Genomic DNA, 18,622 nt, shown 5'->3' with positions numbered 1-18,622 from the left:
AACTACCTTAATGCAGCTGTAATCACTATTTTTATATTAACAATACTCATAAAATGACTTTTTATGTAAAAATAGTGACAAACTCTCAGAGAATTATCACCTCTCAGCTCTCTCATCACATAATTTTCAGCCTAAACAGGCAGCTGCTGTTTTTGGAGAAAAAGCAGCAATTAGCAGCTAAAGAGCAAGATATTTCCCTCAGGAGTTGGTAGAGAGCTAAAAGAGAGTGAATACTGGACTTATATTCACCAGATGAACAGACACATGACTCCAAATGAATGATAATGTTGCTCTGTAACTGATAGATGTGGAAATAAGATCCATCTGCTGACAATTTAAAAGCTGATATGGTAAATGGACTACTTTTATATAATGCCTTTCTAGTTTTCTGACACCTTTAATTGCTTTTACACCACAAGCAACAATCACTCATTCACACACACATTCACACACTGATGGCAGGCTGCCATGCAGGGTGCCAACCTGCTCATCAGGAGGATTTAATGCAATCACACACACATTCTCACACCAATGGCACAGCCTTCGCGAGCCATTTTGGGGTCCAGTATCTTGCCCATGGCCACTTCGACATGCAGACTGGAGGAGCCATGAGTTGAACCACCGATCTTCCGATTAGTGGACGACCAGTTCTAACTCCTGAGCCACATTCGACCCCAGAAAAGAAACCAAAATGTATTTTTGGTCGCTTGTGACTCAGCTATCCACCCCAACCTCTAATAATAACTCTAATAAAAAAAACAACCTTAAGCTATCTCTGGCTTTGCTCTTGACAGACAGTCATAATTCAGACAGCTGTTCGAGGTCCTTGTCAGGTAAATGTAAAACTATTTTGGGCATTTGAACAAACGTTGAACTCTGCCCTTTTTGTCTTTTGAGGTCAAGCTCCAAATAAGACCAGTAAGTCGATTAGACAATAAAGATTATCACAATATCCCTTAATTCATTTGGAGGTTAAATGGACCGTCCATCATTGCACTGGAAGTAAGTATGTTGGATCAAAGCTCAACCAACAGGGGAAGCTTAGGTTATCATTTTTCCAATCATGTTTGAAACCTGTCCAATGGGCTGACCGTTCATGTCGTCACATTTCCAGACATCAGAAATGAACTTAGTGAGTACAATGCTCTCATAATTTATAGAATTGATGGACAAAACTACAAAAATAAGACCCAAGTTGCCTTAAACTAGAATGATCCTTTAACAGTCTGCTGCTAAAAGAAAGGATCAACACATCGTCATTGTTCTCGATCACTTACCTTATCTGCAGATCCGTTATCCATCTTTGCTTGAACTACAGAAAGAAGAGAGAAGCAGAAATAAGATGTTTGATGCTTTTTTAAAATGTTATTTCCTTTATATCCTCCTAAGTGAAATAAAGTAAGACTTTTGCTTCCAAGTGTGTGTCTATTAACATTCACAAATAAATGAAATGAAACCGGTGATGTTAGAGGGATGCAGCATGCGTTGTGACACATAAATGTACACATAGTGATCGTGAGAAAAAACCAATAGGTGGATTTTTTTTTGGGTGGGGGGCTGCATAACCAGCAGAGTGAGCCAGATGGATAGACGATAAAACAAAACAAAACAAAAAAGCTAAAGTGGGGAGGGAGGACAACAAGCTTCTCCTCGGGTCAAAGTTAAAGTCCATTGCAATAAATTCGGAGGGAGAGTGCTGCATGACATACAGTAGAAGCTGCTTTGTAAATCAAAGAGGTGGAAGGAGTTAACTGAGGAGGGCTGGTTCTGAAGTGGTGAACATGACAGCAAACAGACCTTTGAAAATAGCGACCGGCACCATAGACTTTTTGGCTGGAGAGCTTTGGGGGGGTGTTTTCTGGAGCTCAGCCGTACTGGTGGTCTGAGCCACACTGCTCCTCATCTCTGAGTCATTAGAGATGTCAGGCTTTGAATAGCTGCGCCTATGTAATGATGAGTCACCGCTGCCGTTTTCAGTGGCCGTGTCGGATGGCATTTTGGTCATGAGGTTATCCGTCTCGGAAATGTTGCTACCGCTATGTGCTGGATGTTGATCTTCTGAATTGGAAGCAAGGCCAAAATGGGGCAAGTTTTGGGTACATGGGGAGTGTTCTTGAGTTTCTGGAGGGGTATTTTTGGTTGCAGGGCCACTGCAGGACTCTACAGCAGCTCCATCAGCAGTCAGTTCATCAGATGGTTGCTCAGAGGCGACCTCCTTTCCCTGATTAACCCACAAGCGTCTGTCTCCGATGGATGTCAGATCTTCCAAAGCCGCACTCCTGACTAAAGACGCCTCAGACAGGTTGCTCATTTCACGCAGGCACTCGGAGGCATCGAGGCTGATCGCCCTCTGGGTATCCACAGCTCCGCTCCTCTCTGGGCTCCCTCTGTTGGCCAGCACATCTCCTCTAATCTCCAACCCACGGCTGAGGTCTTCAGAGGCCCATAAAGAGTCACTTAGCCTCTTCCCACACTCCCCCACCGCTTCATTTCCGAGGTCCAGGGAGCAGGAAACTCCCATGAAGTCAACGCCAACCCCGTCGGCTCTGTGTGCAGCAGGCTTTGATCCATCACCCGAAAACTCACTGCGGACTCCAGTATCAGGCTTTGCTAATTTGTTTGGAAAGCAGATTAATGATGACATTCATAGCAGTTGTTTTCCATCTCCCCATTGAAAAGGAAAAAAAGAAAAGAAAGACGAAGTGAACAAAACTGGGAACTTGATGTCCATGAGGAAAAGAAAAGACTCCGGTATTTCATTAACCAGAAAAACACCAAACAACCGAAAGAGAGAGAGAGAGCTATAAAAAAAGGTGATAATGCAAGAACCACAAACTGAGAAGTGACATGAAACACAACTCACTCGGTTCACATTGAAACAAAATGAGATGGAAATGGACAGTAATGCATCACACCGGGCTGACAGACAACACATGATGCATTCCAGTGAACATAATGAACGACAGACCACTGAATTATGCATTTTCATAGTAAAAAAAAAAGGAATTTAAATGTGATATTAAATCTTCCTGATCGGATTTTGACACTGTAAAAAAATGTACTCCCCATCATATATCAAAAAAATCTAATCTTTAATCTTAGTTCTTCATGATAAAGCAAAATACTTTAAAACGTGTGTGTATATATGACAGAGTCTGGAGTGTGCCGGTAGAATAAATATGTACTTTAAGAGTGTATAGTATATAATAATAATTTAACAAACAAATAAATAAATCAAAACTTGTTAAATCTCTCTTATTCTGTATTTAGGTTATGAATAAATAATCAAACTTCAAAACTGAATAGCCAATTAATTCTGAAAGGGCTTTTAAATCTAAAGCAGTAGGGTGACAGTCTGTTAGTGCAACACATATTATCACATTATAAAGTTCTTAAATAAAGCAAACCTGTTAGCAAACTACTGCCTATTTACCCATCTAACAGACATTATCATTTAGTTTTAGAATCATGTGCCACCAAGAGCCTTTGCATCTTTCAGTAAAGGTATCATAACTTTACTGTTTTGGTTCACTCTCAGCGCTCTCATAGCATCATTTTCTGCAACAGTAGGCAGAGAAATAGCCCTAAAAAGCCACAGTACACTATCAGCAGCTCAGCACTAAACAGACACAGTTAGCTGTAGACTAGCTGGTAAACATAGTGGAGTTTTTAGCAGCTAAAGAGCCAGTTGGTAGAGAGCAAAAACAGAGTGAATATTGGTCTTACATTAGCCCGGTGGACAGAAACACGACTCCAAATGAACAATAATGTTAATCAGTAACTTCTGAATGTTGAAATAAGCAACTGTTTGCTAACAAGATCAAGATATCAACTTAAAAGCTGATTATATATCAGTGTTGTGTTCAGAACTTGTAAACTAATGGACACAAAATCAGTTAATGGATGTTTGAGTTGATAAAGCAAATGTGTTCTACTTAAATATCCAGCAGTTATGGAGCAACAATAATTACTGATATTTCTTTTTTAGTTTACTGTTACATGGCTTTAGACGACTCTATTAGCTAATTATATTTAAAGGTGCAGTCTGTAGAATTTAGTGGCACCTAGCACAACAGACTTGGGAGAAATTAAATATAACAAGCCTATTTATAAGTATGTTTTAATTAGTGTATAATCCCATGAAAATAAGAAATGTCTACATAGACAGCAGGTCCTCTTCCACAGAAGCTGCCATGTTGCACCACCGTGTTTTCTACAGTAGCCCAGAACGGACAAACCAAACACTGGCTCTAGAGAGGGCCTTTCATGGCCATCATAGGTTCCCCTACACACTTCAATGGTGAGTGGTGAAGGGGAGGGGTATTCGGTTGGTTGCAATCTTCAACCTCACCAATAGAAGTCACTAAATCAGACACACTGGTCCTTTAAACTCTGTAAAAGTCTTTTAATTATTCAGGTGGCACACTGCAGACTCTATATGATCAATCTACCAATATAAATAAACATAGTATATAAAGCAGACTATAGAGCATGGTTCTTCCCCCTCTGGGTTACTTTCTAACCACCTACATTTAAAAGTGTATTGACCCATCTAGTAAATAAATACAGTCTAAGTGAAATCAATAAAATATGTAACAGCCTACCTGTTGAAGCTGCTCCTCCTGCTGCAGTTTCAACATGATGGGACAGATGGAAAAGACATAAGAGCAGGTCAGTAATGAGTTACTGTCATTCAAGAATGATTAATACACTCAGGCACTGCAAAAAAATCGATAGAAAGCCCACACACAGCATGTCTTCAGTCAGCGCAGAAAGAAAGCCCAAAGCTTAAAAGCAAAAATAGATTAATCCGAAAATAAAAAAATACCACACAGGGATGAATATGCAAACGCTCGCCACACAGTTTTGATTTAAGTTTGACATGTTGCAGCAGTACCACACTGAAGCTGGTGCTGGATGTGGTACTTCAGCTGTTTTTAACATTATTCTGGCATTCCCCACAACTGGGAGCAGTGCATCTGTTTAACAGATCACAGGAGTCTTAAATCTGCCTGTGGTTTGGCCATTCCTTTCATTCTGAAATAGCCAGGATGTAACCATCTTTTTGTTTAAAAAAAAAAGAAAAGAAAAAAGAGACATGTTTGCCTCTACAGTCTGTTTATGATCATGTTGCAGTTCTGAAAGCAGCAGAGATTTAATCATCAGAGCAAGCATTTAAAAAAAAAAAAAAACCCAAATGAAGCCAAAGTGAAGACAAACCAAAATCACACTGTAATCCAAACATAGCGCTGAAATAAAAGCAAGGGAGTCAGCTTTATTAAACAATAAATACAAAAGAGCAGACCAATTTGGTCAGGAAACTTAAAGCAAAAGATCGGCATTTCGGGAAAAGTGCTCATTTGCTTTCATGCCGAGAGTTAGAAGACTCCGTTCAACGTGAAGCTATACCCAGCAGCATTTAGCTCAGCTTAGCATAAAGACTAAGGAGGAACAGCTAGCCTGGCTCTGTCCAAAGGTAACAAAAGCTGCCAACCAGCACCTGTGATGCTCAGTGTGTAAAAATAGTTGCATTTTTTAGGGGGTTTATGTGTTGGACTATTTCTTGGCCAGCTGGAAACCTCAAGATGACGCAGAATAGGGATTTCTGGCACAACTTCACCTACTTTCAAGATGCACGGAGAAGAAAAGAAATCTGAAAGAGGTCAAAACTTGTAATATGAAGAACGACTTTATAATGAGACAAGAGTTTTGACCTCTTTAAACTCAAGATGGCAACAAAAATTAAGTTATTAATATGAAAAAAATCAGGCATTAACTTCCTGTGAAACTCCAAATTGTCGTTTTAACACTTCAGATTTTGCACAAACTAAATAAACTAGATAAAAAATGTGGATTGTACTTCATTATCTGACTGGTACCTTGAACAACACACCATCAGTTTTAATGCAGGGCTGTTATCAGTCTGAATAAACCTTAGTTAGTGAGCTTTAGACACTTTTGGACAGAGCTGTTTCGATCTTCTCATCAAACTCTCACCAAAAAAAGCAAATAAGTGCATTTCCCCAAAAAGTCAAACTACTCCTTTTTTAAAACATGCCGGGGGAGAAAACCAAATGAATGCACAAGCGACTACAAGGAGAGAGAAAGAGAGAGGAGAGAGCTCAGAGACAAGAGGCGTACCGAGTTGGCCCTCATCTTCACATGAGGCGCTCTGTATTTCGGAGAGCTCAGACGGAACTTTCTCTGCAGACACTTCAGCTGTCAGACAAATAGATGTCAGTAAATCAGAGAATAGGATTTGTTAAACTCCCTTTAAGCCCCTTATTTAACAGACTTTCCTCAAGTTTACTCATCTTAATCTGCGTAGGAATGACAGCTCCTGACCTTGTGTTTGCAGCGACGGGTCAGCTGTGGTATTTCTCATGTTCGGAGATGTTTAACAGATCAAGGAGCCTTTTCAAACCCTCCCACTACGCTTTGGACAAGCCGTCACTCTCGATACTTATGATCAAAGCATGCTTGACCCAAACTGGAGTGGAGCTACTGTGGCTAATTCTTACAAGCACAGAGAGCCATTATTTCTCTTGTTAGTCAGTGATCTGAGGCTCGTGAAGAGGTCGCTCTACGTGTTCCCTGGGTAATCGGCTCTTATTGCACTTTGTCTGTGGTGACAACACAACTGCATGTGCCTCGCTATCACAAGTGGGCTATAAATATCAGGCAAATAAGCAGGTTCACAGCATACATTAGCACACAGGCAGGAAAACCCATATTTAAACCAAGAGGTGTTAGAGTTGGACAGCTGAAAATAATTAAAAAAACTGTGAGGAAGAATGAAATCAACAAACCAAGAGGAACATTTCTCCGATTTCTATCTCTGAAACAAAGGAGAATTATTTGTAAAGAAGGGAAGTTTTAAAAGTAAAACTAAAAGGTGTTAAAATAAGGGGTTAAGTTGTGTTAACAGTGGTCTTTAGGTGTTCAAGCTTCAGGAGGTGATGCATGCAAGGAAAGGCGTACCGGGCTCCACCTCGTCATCAAAGTGGCTGCTCTCTGGTTCAGAGAGTTCAGACACAGATTTCACCCCATTTTCATTGAGCTCTGCCGCTTCGCTCTCTGTGAATTAAAAGGTAAGTTGGAGGTCAAACTGGAGGAAATCATTGAAGGAGATGAAACTACCAGGAAGCACAGGAATCAAAAAATGGTTAAATAAAAAACCCCATGATGACAACAATCTGTGTTATTCCAGAGTTGTGGGAAAATGTTTGCTTATCTCCGTTTCAGTGAATAAAAAAACACATTCATCACTTAAGATTTGACTCCTAACAAACGGTTGGGACAAAAATCAAATAAGGCACCATTTTAAATAATGTGACAGTATTTGATGAATGATTTACATACACAAGGAATGCAGAGAAACAAGCTTTCATTGTTAATTTCCCTCCAGACCGGTCAAATAAACACAGAAAAACCACATATAAAATACTGCACTTGGACATAATTACAACATGATTTATGACGGGTTTAAACCAGATTTTGCAGACAGTCGTTAAAGGCCTTTCACACCAGCACAGGTGTTTTCAGTTTACGCTGATTGGACTCAGGTTGAAGTTGGGTGCATTTGAAGCTCAGAACTGGTTCTTATGACGTGTTGAACGACCACGTCAGGAATCAAACAGACGATTCGAACAACTTCTCTTAAAGGCGTAGTGAGAAGCCAAACGTCACAGAGTAGAGAGTGTACAGGGGGACGGGGGGAGACGCGATATTGTTTAAATACGAGGACAATGGTGCATATTTTCAGACCGTCTCTCCTGGAAGACGTCGTCATTGTGTCGCACGTTTGTTCACGTGAAAAGTGACGGAAATACCTGTGTCATGAATGAAAAAGGAGATCTAGAGAATGAAGTTCAAACCCAGACACCTTTCATCTCTGTACAGCTGACCAATCACGATGTGGTTGTGGGTATGAATGTCGGCTTGTCCGTTCAGCAAAGTTACAGAAATGACCGTGCACAGACGTCGTAAAAAGGTGCGGGTGGAGAGAGTTTAATGGGTTTTTCCACCGTCAAGACAAGCATGTCTGAAGTAGTATACAGCCACATTTAAAAAGGTGCCAGGCTACAGTACAGGGGGGAACTGAGAGAGGGTTAATTGTTGCAGTTTTATTTCGTGTCCACTTCTCTACTTTAATAAAAAGCAAAGAAATCTTTCTTATTGAATTTGTACCTGCTCAATTATTTGAGATTTTGTACCATGGCTGTTTTGAGTCGCTGTCCTCTAAAGCTTCATTGTCTTAACTCACTTGTAAACGACTCAGGGACACAAGTTTCTCTGCTTACGCACCTAAAATCTGAAATACTTTACCAACAAAAATTAAAGATCAACCTCATTGAAACACTTTTTTAAAAGCCAAGTAAAAACCTAGCTATACAATTAACTTCTTCCCCAACAATTACCGATGTTTGTTTATTGTACCGTTTGATCTTTAACATCTTTTTCATGAATTGTAATGCATTTCTTTTTCTTCCTCTTAAACTTAAACTTGCATGAAAGCATCTGCCAGATTATAAATGTAAAAAAAATCTGAAACAGATATGGGAGAGTTTTATGTTAATCCCAGCTGTAGTAGAGCTCCCACTGTGAGTCATGTAATATCGTCTATGGGAAGTCGAATGGGACTTTTGGAACCAGGGGTGCCTGAATTTCATTGATTTTGAAAGTTTCCCAGCAGGCAAACATACTCTGTACAAACTCATACAGTCCTGAGGAGATGTCCAATCAGACAGAGTGACAGAAAACACCTGTGTGGGTGTGCAGGGACTTTAAAAAGGCCTGAAATTAAGGTCAAATTTAAGTTAAATGTAAGATTCTTACAGAAAATGACGACTCTCTTCAGCACCGAGATGATCATTAAATGTTAAATTACACAATTACTGTTCTACACTGCCCTTTAAACTACCCACACAAACTAACTTTACACTACAAATACTTCACAATGTTCTACTCATCTACGTCTCCTACTCAAACAGGTCAATAGAGATACTCACTATGTGTTTCCCCGTTGATTAATGTGCTGTTTACCTCTGCGGACGGCCCTGACACTGAGTGCTGCTTCCTGCTCGTACATAAAGCAATGGGAAATGGAAACGGGAAGAATGACAGCACTAGTGAAGGCTTTAAACTGGGGAATTCTAAGCTACGTACTAATTGGCCATATGGTTGATTGGGATCAGAAGGAGAAAAACACAGTCTGAAAGTGACTATCGGCTACACGCTGAGCTATCAGGGGCTGTCATTTATTTATTTTACAAACACAGCGGCTCCTCCAGTTGCCGTTTATTCGCTGCTTTCACATTAATAACTCTTTCAGTCTGCTTCTCTATCTTTTTTTTTTTTTTTTTTTAAAGTTGATGCTGCGTTGCACCATTAAAAGCCTGATTGTTTAGCTCAGTCGGCAGTGAGGGTGGAGACAGGGCTCGTTCTGACCCAGATGTTGGGATTACAGAGCACAGTGCAGCTGCAGTCAGGCTCTCAGGGCCAGTCGAGCATGTCTTGTATCCATTATGTAAAGAGGGATTAAAACAAAGCACAGTTGAAACTCTGGGTGCACGGCCTCTGCCCCGACTCTAAATACACTACAGTGTCTTTTAGGAAAACTATACATAGAAATGTAAATGCTCCTCTAACATGAAGCCTTTATATACACTGACTGAGGTCGAACTTTGACCTGTCGACCGCTAATTTATCCATTAGTCAGCTGGGTCAGATGGAAAAGTAGAGAATATATACTAATATTGAAGTGTTTTAACCCTTTTAGATCACATTCCCATTCATGTTTTGCACCTATTAATGCCAAGAAAAACCCCCAAAAATCAGTTTCTTTGCATTCTTGTATCAGAATCCCATCATGTTTTCTTTCTTTTCAAACAAAATATGTCGTGTGCTTACGTAGGCTTGAACCAACCAGTTTCAACCAATGATATCATGACGTCCACTCATCAATTTTCAACTTTTAGCGGCACGGAGATTCATTATGACACTCCCACTTTTCAATGTTCCTCCCGATGTTACGTCCTTTTCTGTCCCGTTTCACTCGGAAATATGTCACGATTCGGATGTGATAATAATCTCGAAATGCCGTCTCAACTGGACTTTAAGCTTATTGATAATAAAATGATGTGCTGTGTTAAATAGTAAAGAATCAAAAGCCGTCATTTATCACTTATCTGCAGATTCATAACTCTTATATTATCATTCCACCAGTTTCTGCTGCTGTATGAATGAATGATTACCAGCTTTAAGTTTTAATTAACACTTATGAGGGAGCTGTTTATTGTTTTTTAAATATAGCATTTATAATACTAATTGTGTGATTATTCTAGATGTTTGCTCATTTAGACTAAATTACTTTCTTTTGCTAGTTATTTGATTAGTTTAATAATTTGTTTGTTTGTCATATCCCCTTTGCCTGCTTATATTACATATCCCATGGTGCATCAGTAACGATTTGACTGAGTTTAATTGAGTTTTAATTCTTTTATTCTGTGATTCACAGACATGAACAGAAACAGTGGCAAAGTTTACGGCTTTGAGCATCAGAGTGATTTAGCATACTTTCACCATATTGTGATTTACTGTATATCTATTATAAAATATATTTAACATTGCTAGAACAGTTTTCCAGCCCTATTATCAAATATAAACTATATAAATAAATGCTATTTATAATCTAATCCTGGTTATGTTGCAGCGTATTCTTATATTTTACTTATTTTCATTGCTGCTTAATATACGTTCAGAATTTCACTCAAAATATAAGCAAATTTAATCAGATGATCTATAAGTAACAAACGTTGTCTATCTTAATATATAACTGTTTTTACCTTTAGTTGCACAGACATTTTTTGTTGCAGAGCACTAATTACTTATTCCTACCTTTATAAAGCTGAATGCTAATTTAAAATAATCTAAATAAATTGATAAAGCTGTTGCCTTGGAAACTGAACACTGGCCTATTACTACCTTTTTATTAAGAGATTTTCATTTTGTGCAGCAAACATGTGGCTTTATCCAAGAGTTTGGTACATTTCTGGATTAAATTAAGACATCAGAGTTGACCACACATCTCTATGATTCATAAATGATGTCAGAAGAATTATGTAATTTTTTTCTATATCCTTCGTGTTTACTGTTTAGTCGTATTTATTGGAAATATTCAGAGTGGCAGCTTCTCTTTGTGCTGGTTTGTCTTTCTTTCTCATGTCTGACCTTTCATTTTGGCATCTCCGGGGCTTCTGTGTCCCATCTGGACCCCGTTCTCCTGGTGGTGCTGCTCGTTGATGGTCATGTTGGCTAAGGAGGAGCTCATGTTGTCTCCAGAGCTGTAGCTGTTGGAGGCGTTGTTCGTGTAGTCCATTGCCAGTCGCAGGTCAGGCTACAACAGAGCACAACCCCAAAGCAAGTGAAGATCAGGACAGGACGTCCAGGACGGGTCACATGATGGGGTTCAAACATATGAAACAAGCTACAAATTCAAAAGTTTTAAGGATTAAACATAATGATGCCGTACTTCATGGACACTTTTATCTTCCGGTGTGCAAAATCCAGGCTGTCACCACAAAATGTAAACAGACACTGCGTCTGAAAAAACAGTTATTTATACCTCCTGACGTGGGGTCGGCGCTTCATGTTACACCCCACAGACAAAAATAGTCCCTCGTGTTCATGTGCACGCTGTCTGCACTGTGATAAGTTGCACTTCCTAAACAACCAATGACCACCTTCTGAACCGTTTCAGTCACTGTCACTTGCGGTTCACGTGGCGCCATATAAAATAAGTCATTAAGGTGCTAACACTGTATACAGCGCCACAGGAAATATACCACACAATCCTGACATGCTCCCCCATCAACCGGCGAGATGTGAATTGTGTCAAATCTCATAAAAAAAAGAGGATTACATATCAGATTAAACCAAAGCCTCTGGTTACATCAGCAGTTTTCAGTTCAAATCATGTTTTTTCTTTTTCTTCACTGCCCTCTCACACAACCTCTGTCTCTATCACACTCATACACACACACACACATATTAAAAAACGCACACAAACAGAGCCCCGCGGGAGCAGACGGCTTATGGCATTATCAGTCTCTGCATCCAAACTGCTCTTTCCGTGTTTGTGTTTGCGATGCAGATTTGCTAGATTCTGATATTTATGTTCAACCTCGTGCCCAGTTTGGCACATCAACATGACTCAGTTTAATCTCTCAGAGCTGCTGCTTTAAAGCCTGTAGATGTAGATGTTTAGATACTACAGGACACTTTCCCTCATATAGTATTCAGTGATGCAACTGCCTATACTGTTGCCGTGGTTACCCAACCCTATAAAAACTCCTCTAAAGGCACACTAGGCTCAGCTATGTGACCTTCCCTCCTGCGTACCTTCGTATCTCCTGACCTTGATGTTTAAACAACATTCCACAGTCGGCATGAATGGGACAAAGCGTCAACCAGATCTGACCAAAAAAAACACGCTAAAGACCACAAAGAGCACAAAGAGGACTCAAAATGCTCCTTAGTGAGACACAGAGATGACAAAAGCCCAGTTTGTTTTAAAGGACAAGTCTGACGCAACTCTGTATTTCTTTATTATTGTTAACAAGCCCCAATAAAAAAACACCAAAACTACTAACATTTTCTGTATCCAAAACCTTTATCTTATTCCTCTGTGTCATAAAAGCTTAAAGTTTATCCAAACTTGTAGTTGGTGACATGTTCCTTCATCACCATGAACACACACTGTAATTTAGTTTGACTCAATCCCACAAACACAATCCTACTAACCCTAAACTTAACCCTGCTGGGAAATACCAAATATGGATTCATCCGCCGCTGAAAATAGTCCCCAGTTTTAGTACCATTTGCTAAAAACCACAATGCCCAGCTGTTTAAGGAAATTACTGAACTTAAAAAAAAAAAAAAACTTTATATTTATGACCCGTTTTCTTAAATATTTAGAAACTCAAACAAACAAGCTTGGCGCAGCCTGATAATCAGACTAAATTCATGTTAGCCTTTTTTCTCTAATCAATTAGTTGCAAGTTACATATCTAACCTACCAATTTCATTTTAATTTCGATACAGCAGTAGAGGCTGTTAGTAGCAGTTAACGTTGGTATCGTGGATTGCAGTAATATGCCGGTTTTAGAGTTGTCAGTTCTGTTAGCGGACTTACAACCTGTGCGGCTGCATCGATCTGGTCCACGATTGTTGTAATTTTCCTGCCAGTTTTTCTGGCTGTGCCACAGGAACATGACGTCCCCATGTCCTAATCCTGCCCACACAGCTCTGATTGGCTCGGTTGGTTTTCCAAATGGTGGAAAAACAGCCGCCAGTGCTGAAAAAGTCGAAGATGTGGGCAGCGATTCAGAGGTCTGCAACCCAGCTATGCTGAGAGCCACAGACAGGGCAGGGAGGTCATAAAGAGAGACGCACAACGACGTGTTTTAGGGTTTTCTTTTATGGGATTTGCTCACAATAAGAAAAATATAGAATAACACCAGCTTAAATGTTCAAAGAGGTCAAAATGACAAAAATAGAGGAAGTCCAAATTTATTATAAATGGCAGAGTGACATTTTTGTGCCCCATTGAAATTCTAATGAATGGCATACTCTGACATCTTCACACAAACACACACAAACACACATACAGAGAGAGAGAGAGCTCCCGGACAAAACTCTCATTGTGTCATTACAAATGACAGAATCCAAACAACAAGAAAGCTGCACCCTTGCCAACAAAGACAATCCCTCTGAGAGGCCGTTCACCCTGCATCCGGGAGCTCCGACAGTTAGAGAGCAAACAAACTCAAGGCTGATAAGAACTGGATCCATGAGCTGATGATTAAACGCACAGAGGGAATTATGTAAGTCATGGTTACATTAAAATCTTTCTCTAATGCTTGTATAAAAGGCACAAAATACTAGACTGCGGAAAAATAAACCTTTTTCATGTGTATTTCTTCCCATGAATCAAGCTTCTCGGAGCGGTCTACTCTTTTTATTTCCATTAACAAACCGGTTTGTCACTCACTGCATTGAGGCCAGAACCTCTTGATAATTTGCTTTAGGCCAAAACACGCACACAAATTTCACCTGCTGCAGAAAGACAACATGACAGCCGTCTTTGTTGCAGTCTCATGAAGGGGAAAAGGCCCAAAGGTCTGCTGATGCAGCTTGTTCCTCTCAGGGGCGTGTGAAAATGTAATCTTGGCACAGGCCCCGGCGTTCTAGCAAACCGCTCAGATGGCTCTGCAAGGAGCTCGGTCAACAGGGATGTTGACACAGCTCCAGGAGCCCCAAGCGTGCTGCAATGACACTGCCTGCAACTGTGTGTATTGCCTGACCTTAAGCACAACATGAAATGCACCAAAGAGGCGACGAAGCATCTGGACCGGAGAAAATGCTCGGTTATTGGAGCTTAAGAGAGCGGAAGAGTTTAGAGTTGGAGAGATGTAAGCATTCAGTAGACAGAGTGGATCTAATGAAAAGAGGCTACTGAGCATGCATTATGTGCATCATCATGTTGCATTATGGGAAATGTAGGATCAAGTGATTTTTGCATACTAAAGACTGAAAGTGAGGATGTTTTAGCTTAACCTATAACTACTAATGGTTTAATGAATAACTTTACAGCTTCCACAGGCCTCTGCCGACTGCTGTTTTCACTCATTTTATAAATCAAAATGGCTTCGAATCGATACATCTGGCATCCGGTAGAGTCACATCATGGTTCCAACTTCTGGATCAGCAATTCTGTGGTGCTGGTAGTTAAAAATGAACATGTGATGAAGGCAGACTGTCCTCCCAGCATCACATGTTTACGTTAAAGGGACAAAGCCTTTTATCGGTCGTAGTAATGATGACTCAAAGGAGGAAGTAGCAGCAGAGGGAGTCGAGGGTGGTTGAACTGTTTGTTCAACAAGGTTTCCTCAACCAGAATGAAGCCATGTGTGAACCTTAAGTAAACATGACCAAACCTTCACCATAGTGTAATGTGTTAATTTTTGCAATGGTGATTTCTATAACTTGTTTGGAAGGCACTGTTTCATAATGATATTATTATTATTTATCACTCTGGAGCTCAACCTCAAACACTATATTTCATCATTTAATTTGACGTGTTGATTGAAGCATTGGCAACAATTCAGTGAGGAAGGATCTGCCCTTTCATATTCTATCTTTATTCCTCTTAGGTGACTTTCTGCTCATTTCTTCTATCAAAATCCCATCAGCATATCTGGCCAACGTTGCTCGTGTTTGTGCATGTCGGTCCCTGGATATTGTTCTTTAAATATCAGCAGCTCATCACCCCAACCCCCATCACCACCATGACCTTTAAGATGTCTCAGGAAATTCATCTGTGATCCTCCATCTTTCACCTAGTGGTCAAATCTCCACCAACACTACCACCCAGCATCAAAACTCTGGGGGATCCTGTCCTTTCTTTGATCTTCATGTGGTCCCGAGCTTAGGGCGAGGTTTCACACCGACAGGGTCTTTCTCTGCTCACCTCTTTCAATTGATCTCTTCCAGATTCTTTTTGGTTATTATGGTCATTTTCAAATAGCAAAGTAGAGCTTAAATTAACAATTAAATTCATTGTTGATTAATCTGCCTACAACAAAATGTCAGAAAACAGTGAAAAAAGCCATCACAAGCTTTCAGTGTGTGAGGTGACTTCTTCAAAATGTCTTGTTTTTTCAAACTAAAACCCCAAAATAATGTTTTTTTAGGTGTTAAATAAAGTTTATAAGCATATAAGACAAAGAAAATCAGGAAATGCTTAAATTTAAGAAGCCAGAAGCAGTGATTTTTTGCCATTGTTGCTAAGCAGTTGATTTATGTGATTCATTGATTATCTTGATCAAATGACTACTCCATTACTCGATACACTGATCAGCAGAATATTAATCAGAAACTACTTCGCTAATCAATTAATTGTTAATGTCATTTTTTTGAGCTAAAAACAGTAACATTTATTTGGTTGTAATCCTCAAATCTGATGATTTGATGCTTTTCTTTGTCCTAGTCGACAGTAAACTGGATATCTTCAGGATTTTTGGATTGTAGCCAAACAAACAGGCAATTCGATGACATCGCCTTTAGATTTAGTAAACTGTAATGTGCACTTTTCATCAATTTATGACATTTTATAAACCAGATAAGACAAGAATCTGCAGATTCACTGGAAATGATGATAATCGTTGGTTGCACAAATTCATTAAGCACTAATGCACATCAGAGTACGCAACTGAAACCTTAAAAAATATTGTGTTTTCAGTCAGGTGGGCCTGAACGGGTTAACCTATGAAATGCCAAAAAGTAGAGCAGCATGCCCCTGAGGAGACATCTTGGAAATGCTTGTTGTGTCTGACCCCCAAAAAAACAAAGAGAGATTCAATTTATGATGATATAAACCAGAGAGAAGCATCAAATCCTTCAGACTCTGGAGGCAAAGCATTTTTTTTCTTTCATTTTTGCTCGATATAAGCTTAAAATTGCTGACAAATTTTACGTCGATCCATGTCTTATCGTGTCAGAGTTAAAAGCCAACAGAAACCCTAAAAACAAAGCGGCTTGTCTGGATGCTGTGTATGTGCCTGCCTGCTCACCAGCGCTGCTTCTAGTGGAGCTCAGAGACGAGGATGCTGCTCTCATGCTTGATTGCTTCTGTATCTCTGACCTACTTTCCTCATCGTTCCCTTTCTGCCTTCTCGCCCAGCCTCCCCGCCTCTGGCAGCCACACACAGACTGACTCTCTACCTTTTCTAATGTGTGCCTGGCCCTGCAGTGTGGAAGGGGGCTGGAGTGAAGGTGGAGCTGCTTTTCATTTCGCCCTCCATCTAAGCGCTGCAGGGAGGGGGAAACATCTCAAAGCACCGACCTCTTGCTCAGCAGCTACAAACAAACGTGTTTAGTAGCTTTTTCCACTTTTGTTTTCATACCTTCAGGATGTAAAACACACCCTGCTACCTTTCCACACATCCCCCTTTCAAGCTTCAAGACATTGCACCTTCTTAAAATCCCATATTTGTTACATTATTATGCTTCCAGTTTCAGTTTGCAGAGTCGACAGTCTTTCAATGTGGAATTCAAAATATTCCTCTCTGCGTTGTCATGGTGCAGCATGTCATAAACCTCAGACACTCCTGCTGCTTCATGTTTCAATATGCACACAAGACCCAGAGCTACATGACCTGATCCGTCAGCACACACACACATACACGCAACACAAACACACGCTTATCTACTGATGCAATGAGCCAAAGTCCTCCATCAGCATGGTGCCAATTAACTGCGTACAAGAATGCAGTTTCAATCCCGCTGTGGCAATTTTTCTTCTCCTTAACGAGGCGACAAAACCGGAAAGACGTCTGAACAGCTTCTTCTGGAAGAACATTCAAACTCTATATCTTGTCTTTTTTCTTATGACACACCCGGATGATGATATTTGCTACAGGATAAGCCCGGGGAATCAATGGGATAATATTCAGTTAAAGGAATTTATGTTTGATGATCAGAAAATGTCAGAAGAGAGGAAGTAGATTGCAGCAGCTAAAATTATCTTCATTATCAATTCATCAGCTGATTATTTCCTTGGTTGATAATTCTGCCTATAAAATGTAAGATTAAAAAAAAAGAATGAAAGAGGAAATGGTGAAAAATATCTGTCACAATTTTCTAAAACTGAAATTGAAATCGTCAAATTGTGTCTTTTGCCCAAAGACACTTTATAAAAACTGCAAATTCTCACATTTGAGAAGCTGGAACCAGAGAATATTTGTAATTCATCAATCATCAAAATACTTGCCAATTAATATTCAATCATCTACACAAATAGTTCCAGCTCTCCAGCAGATATCTGAGCCAAATATAGTATTGAATAAGTGAATTAAAAGCTTGACTGCAGAGCAGCAAAATGAAGTGATGTTGTTGTGTTTGCAGCCTGAGCTCCTTCGAGCAGAACCTTTCAAAAACTGGGCGAGCGGCATGTCGTCACCTCTGGACCGGAGCCCGCCAGTCTCTGCAGAATGAAGCACCTCAGTGTTGATTCATTTCATAATGCTGACGCTCGAGGCAATGTCACTGACGCTGATGAGTCAATGAAATCAGCAGCCAAATGAAGGAGAGTGACTGTTTCAGTTAAGGGCCTCTAACACTGCAATTAGTCTGCATCTTTGAGGATGTAATTATATTCTTCAGTTTGGATTTGTGATGTTTTGGTTCATTAAGTACATTATCATATATTTGTAAAGTCCTGTTACATCATTGTCTCTGGTGTTTTCTCACTTCAAAACATCAAGAAAATCAAGAAAATATGAGGCACTCAATGTCTGAACAAAGAAATATTGGAAATTAAATCCTGGAAAAATTAAAATCATTAAACTAGATGAAAAAAAAATAACTAATAGTTCAAATTTAAAAATGAAAGGATCTGTTCTGACTTTTTCAAATCTGTCTTAAAAGGACACTTCACAAATTATAACCATGGTGAAGATCAGTTTATCCATCACGAGGAGGACCTGTGTTGTATTTACTGCTGTCTAATGTCTTCTGTGGGCTAAGAGGGGCAAGTTTGAGAAAGTAACCCCAGTGATGT

General features: G+C 39.8%; 1 protein-coding gene across 7 annotated transcripts in view; it reads right to left on the bottom strand.

The window, feature by feature from the left end:
* The window catches only part of mapta (microtubule-associated protein tau a), a 36,441-nt gene that overhangs the window by 15,601 nt on the left and 2,218 nt on the right, over positions 1–18,622 (bottom strand). For 3 of the 7 annotated variants that reach the window (XM_062442462.1, XM_062442464.1, XM_062442465.1), the window contains exons 2-6: positions 11,233–11,398; positions 6,982–7,077; positions 6,142–6,219; positions 4,605–4,625; positions 1,278–1,312 (exon numbers count right to left, since the gene is read on the bottom strand). In XM_062442462.1, the coding sequence (XP_062298446.1) occupies positions 1,278–1,312; positions 4,605–4,625; positions 6,142–6,219; positions 6,982–7,077; positions 11,233–11,380 (378 nt within the window). In that variant the 5' untranslated portion in view covers positions 11,381–11,398. Of the gene's footprint in view, positions 1–1,277; positions 1,313–1,797; positions 1,953–4,604; positions 4,626–6,141; positions 6,220–6,981; positions 7,078–11,232; positions 11,399–18,622 lie in introns of those variants that run through there. The other 4 variants (XM_062442463.1, XM_062442466.1, XM_062442469.1 and 1 more) reach the window with 3 other exon arrangements.

Source organism: Scomber scombrus, chromosome 21 (assembly GCF_963691925.1).
Source record: "Scomber scombrus chromosome 21, fScoSco1.1, whole genome shotgun sequence".
Classification (NCBI taxonomy): Eukaryota; Metazoa; Chordata; class Actinopteri; order Scombriformes; family Scombridae; genus Scomber; species Scomber scombrus.
The sequence above is the reverse complement of the archived record's forward strand: the minus strand, read 5'-3'. Positions and strand labels throughout refer to the sequence as shown.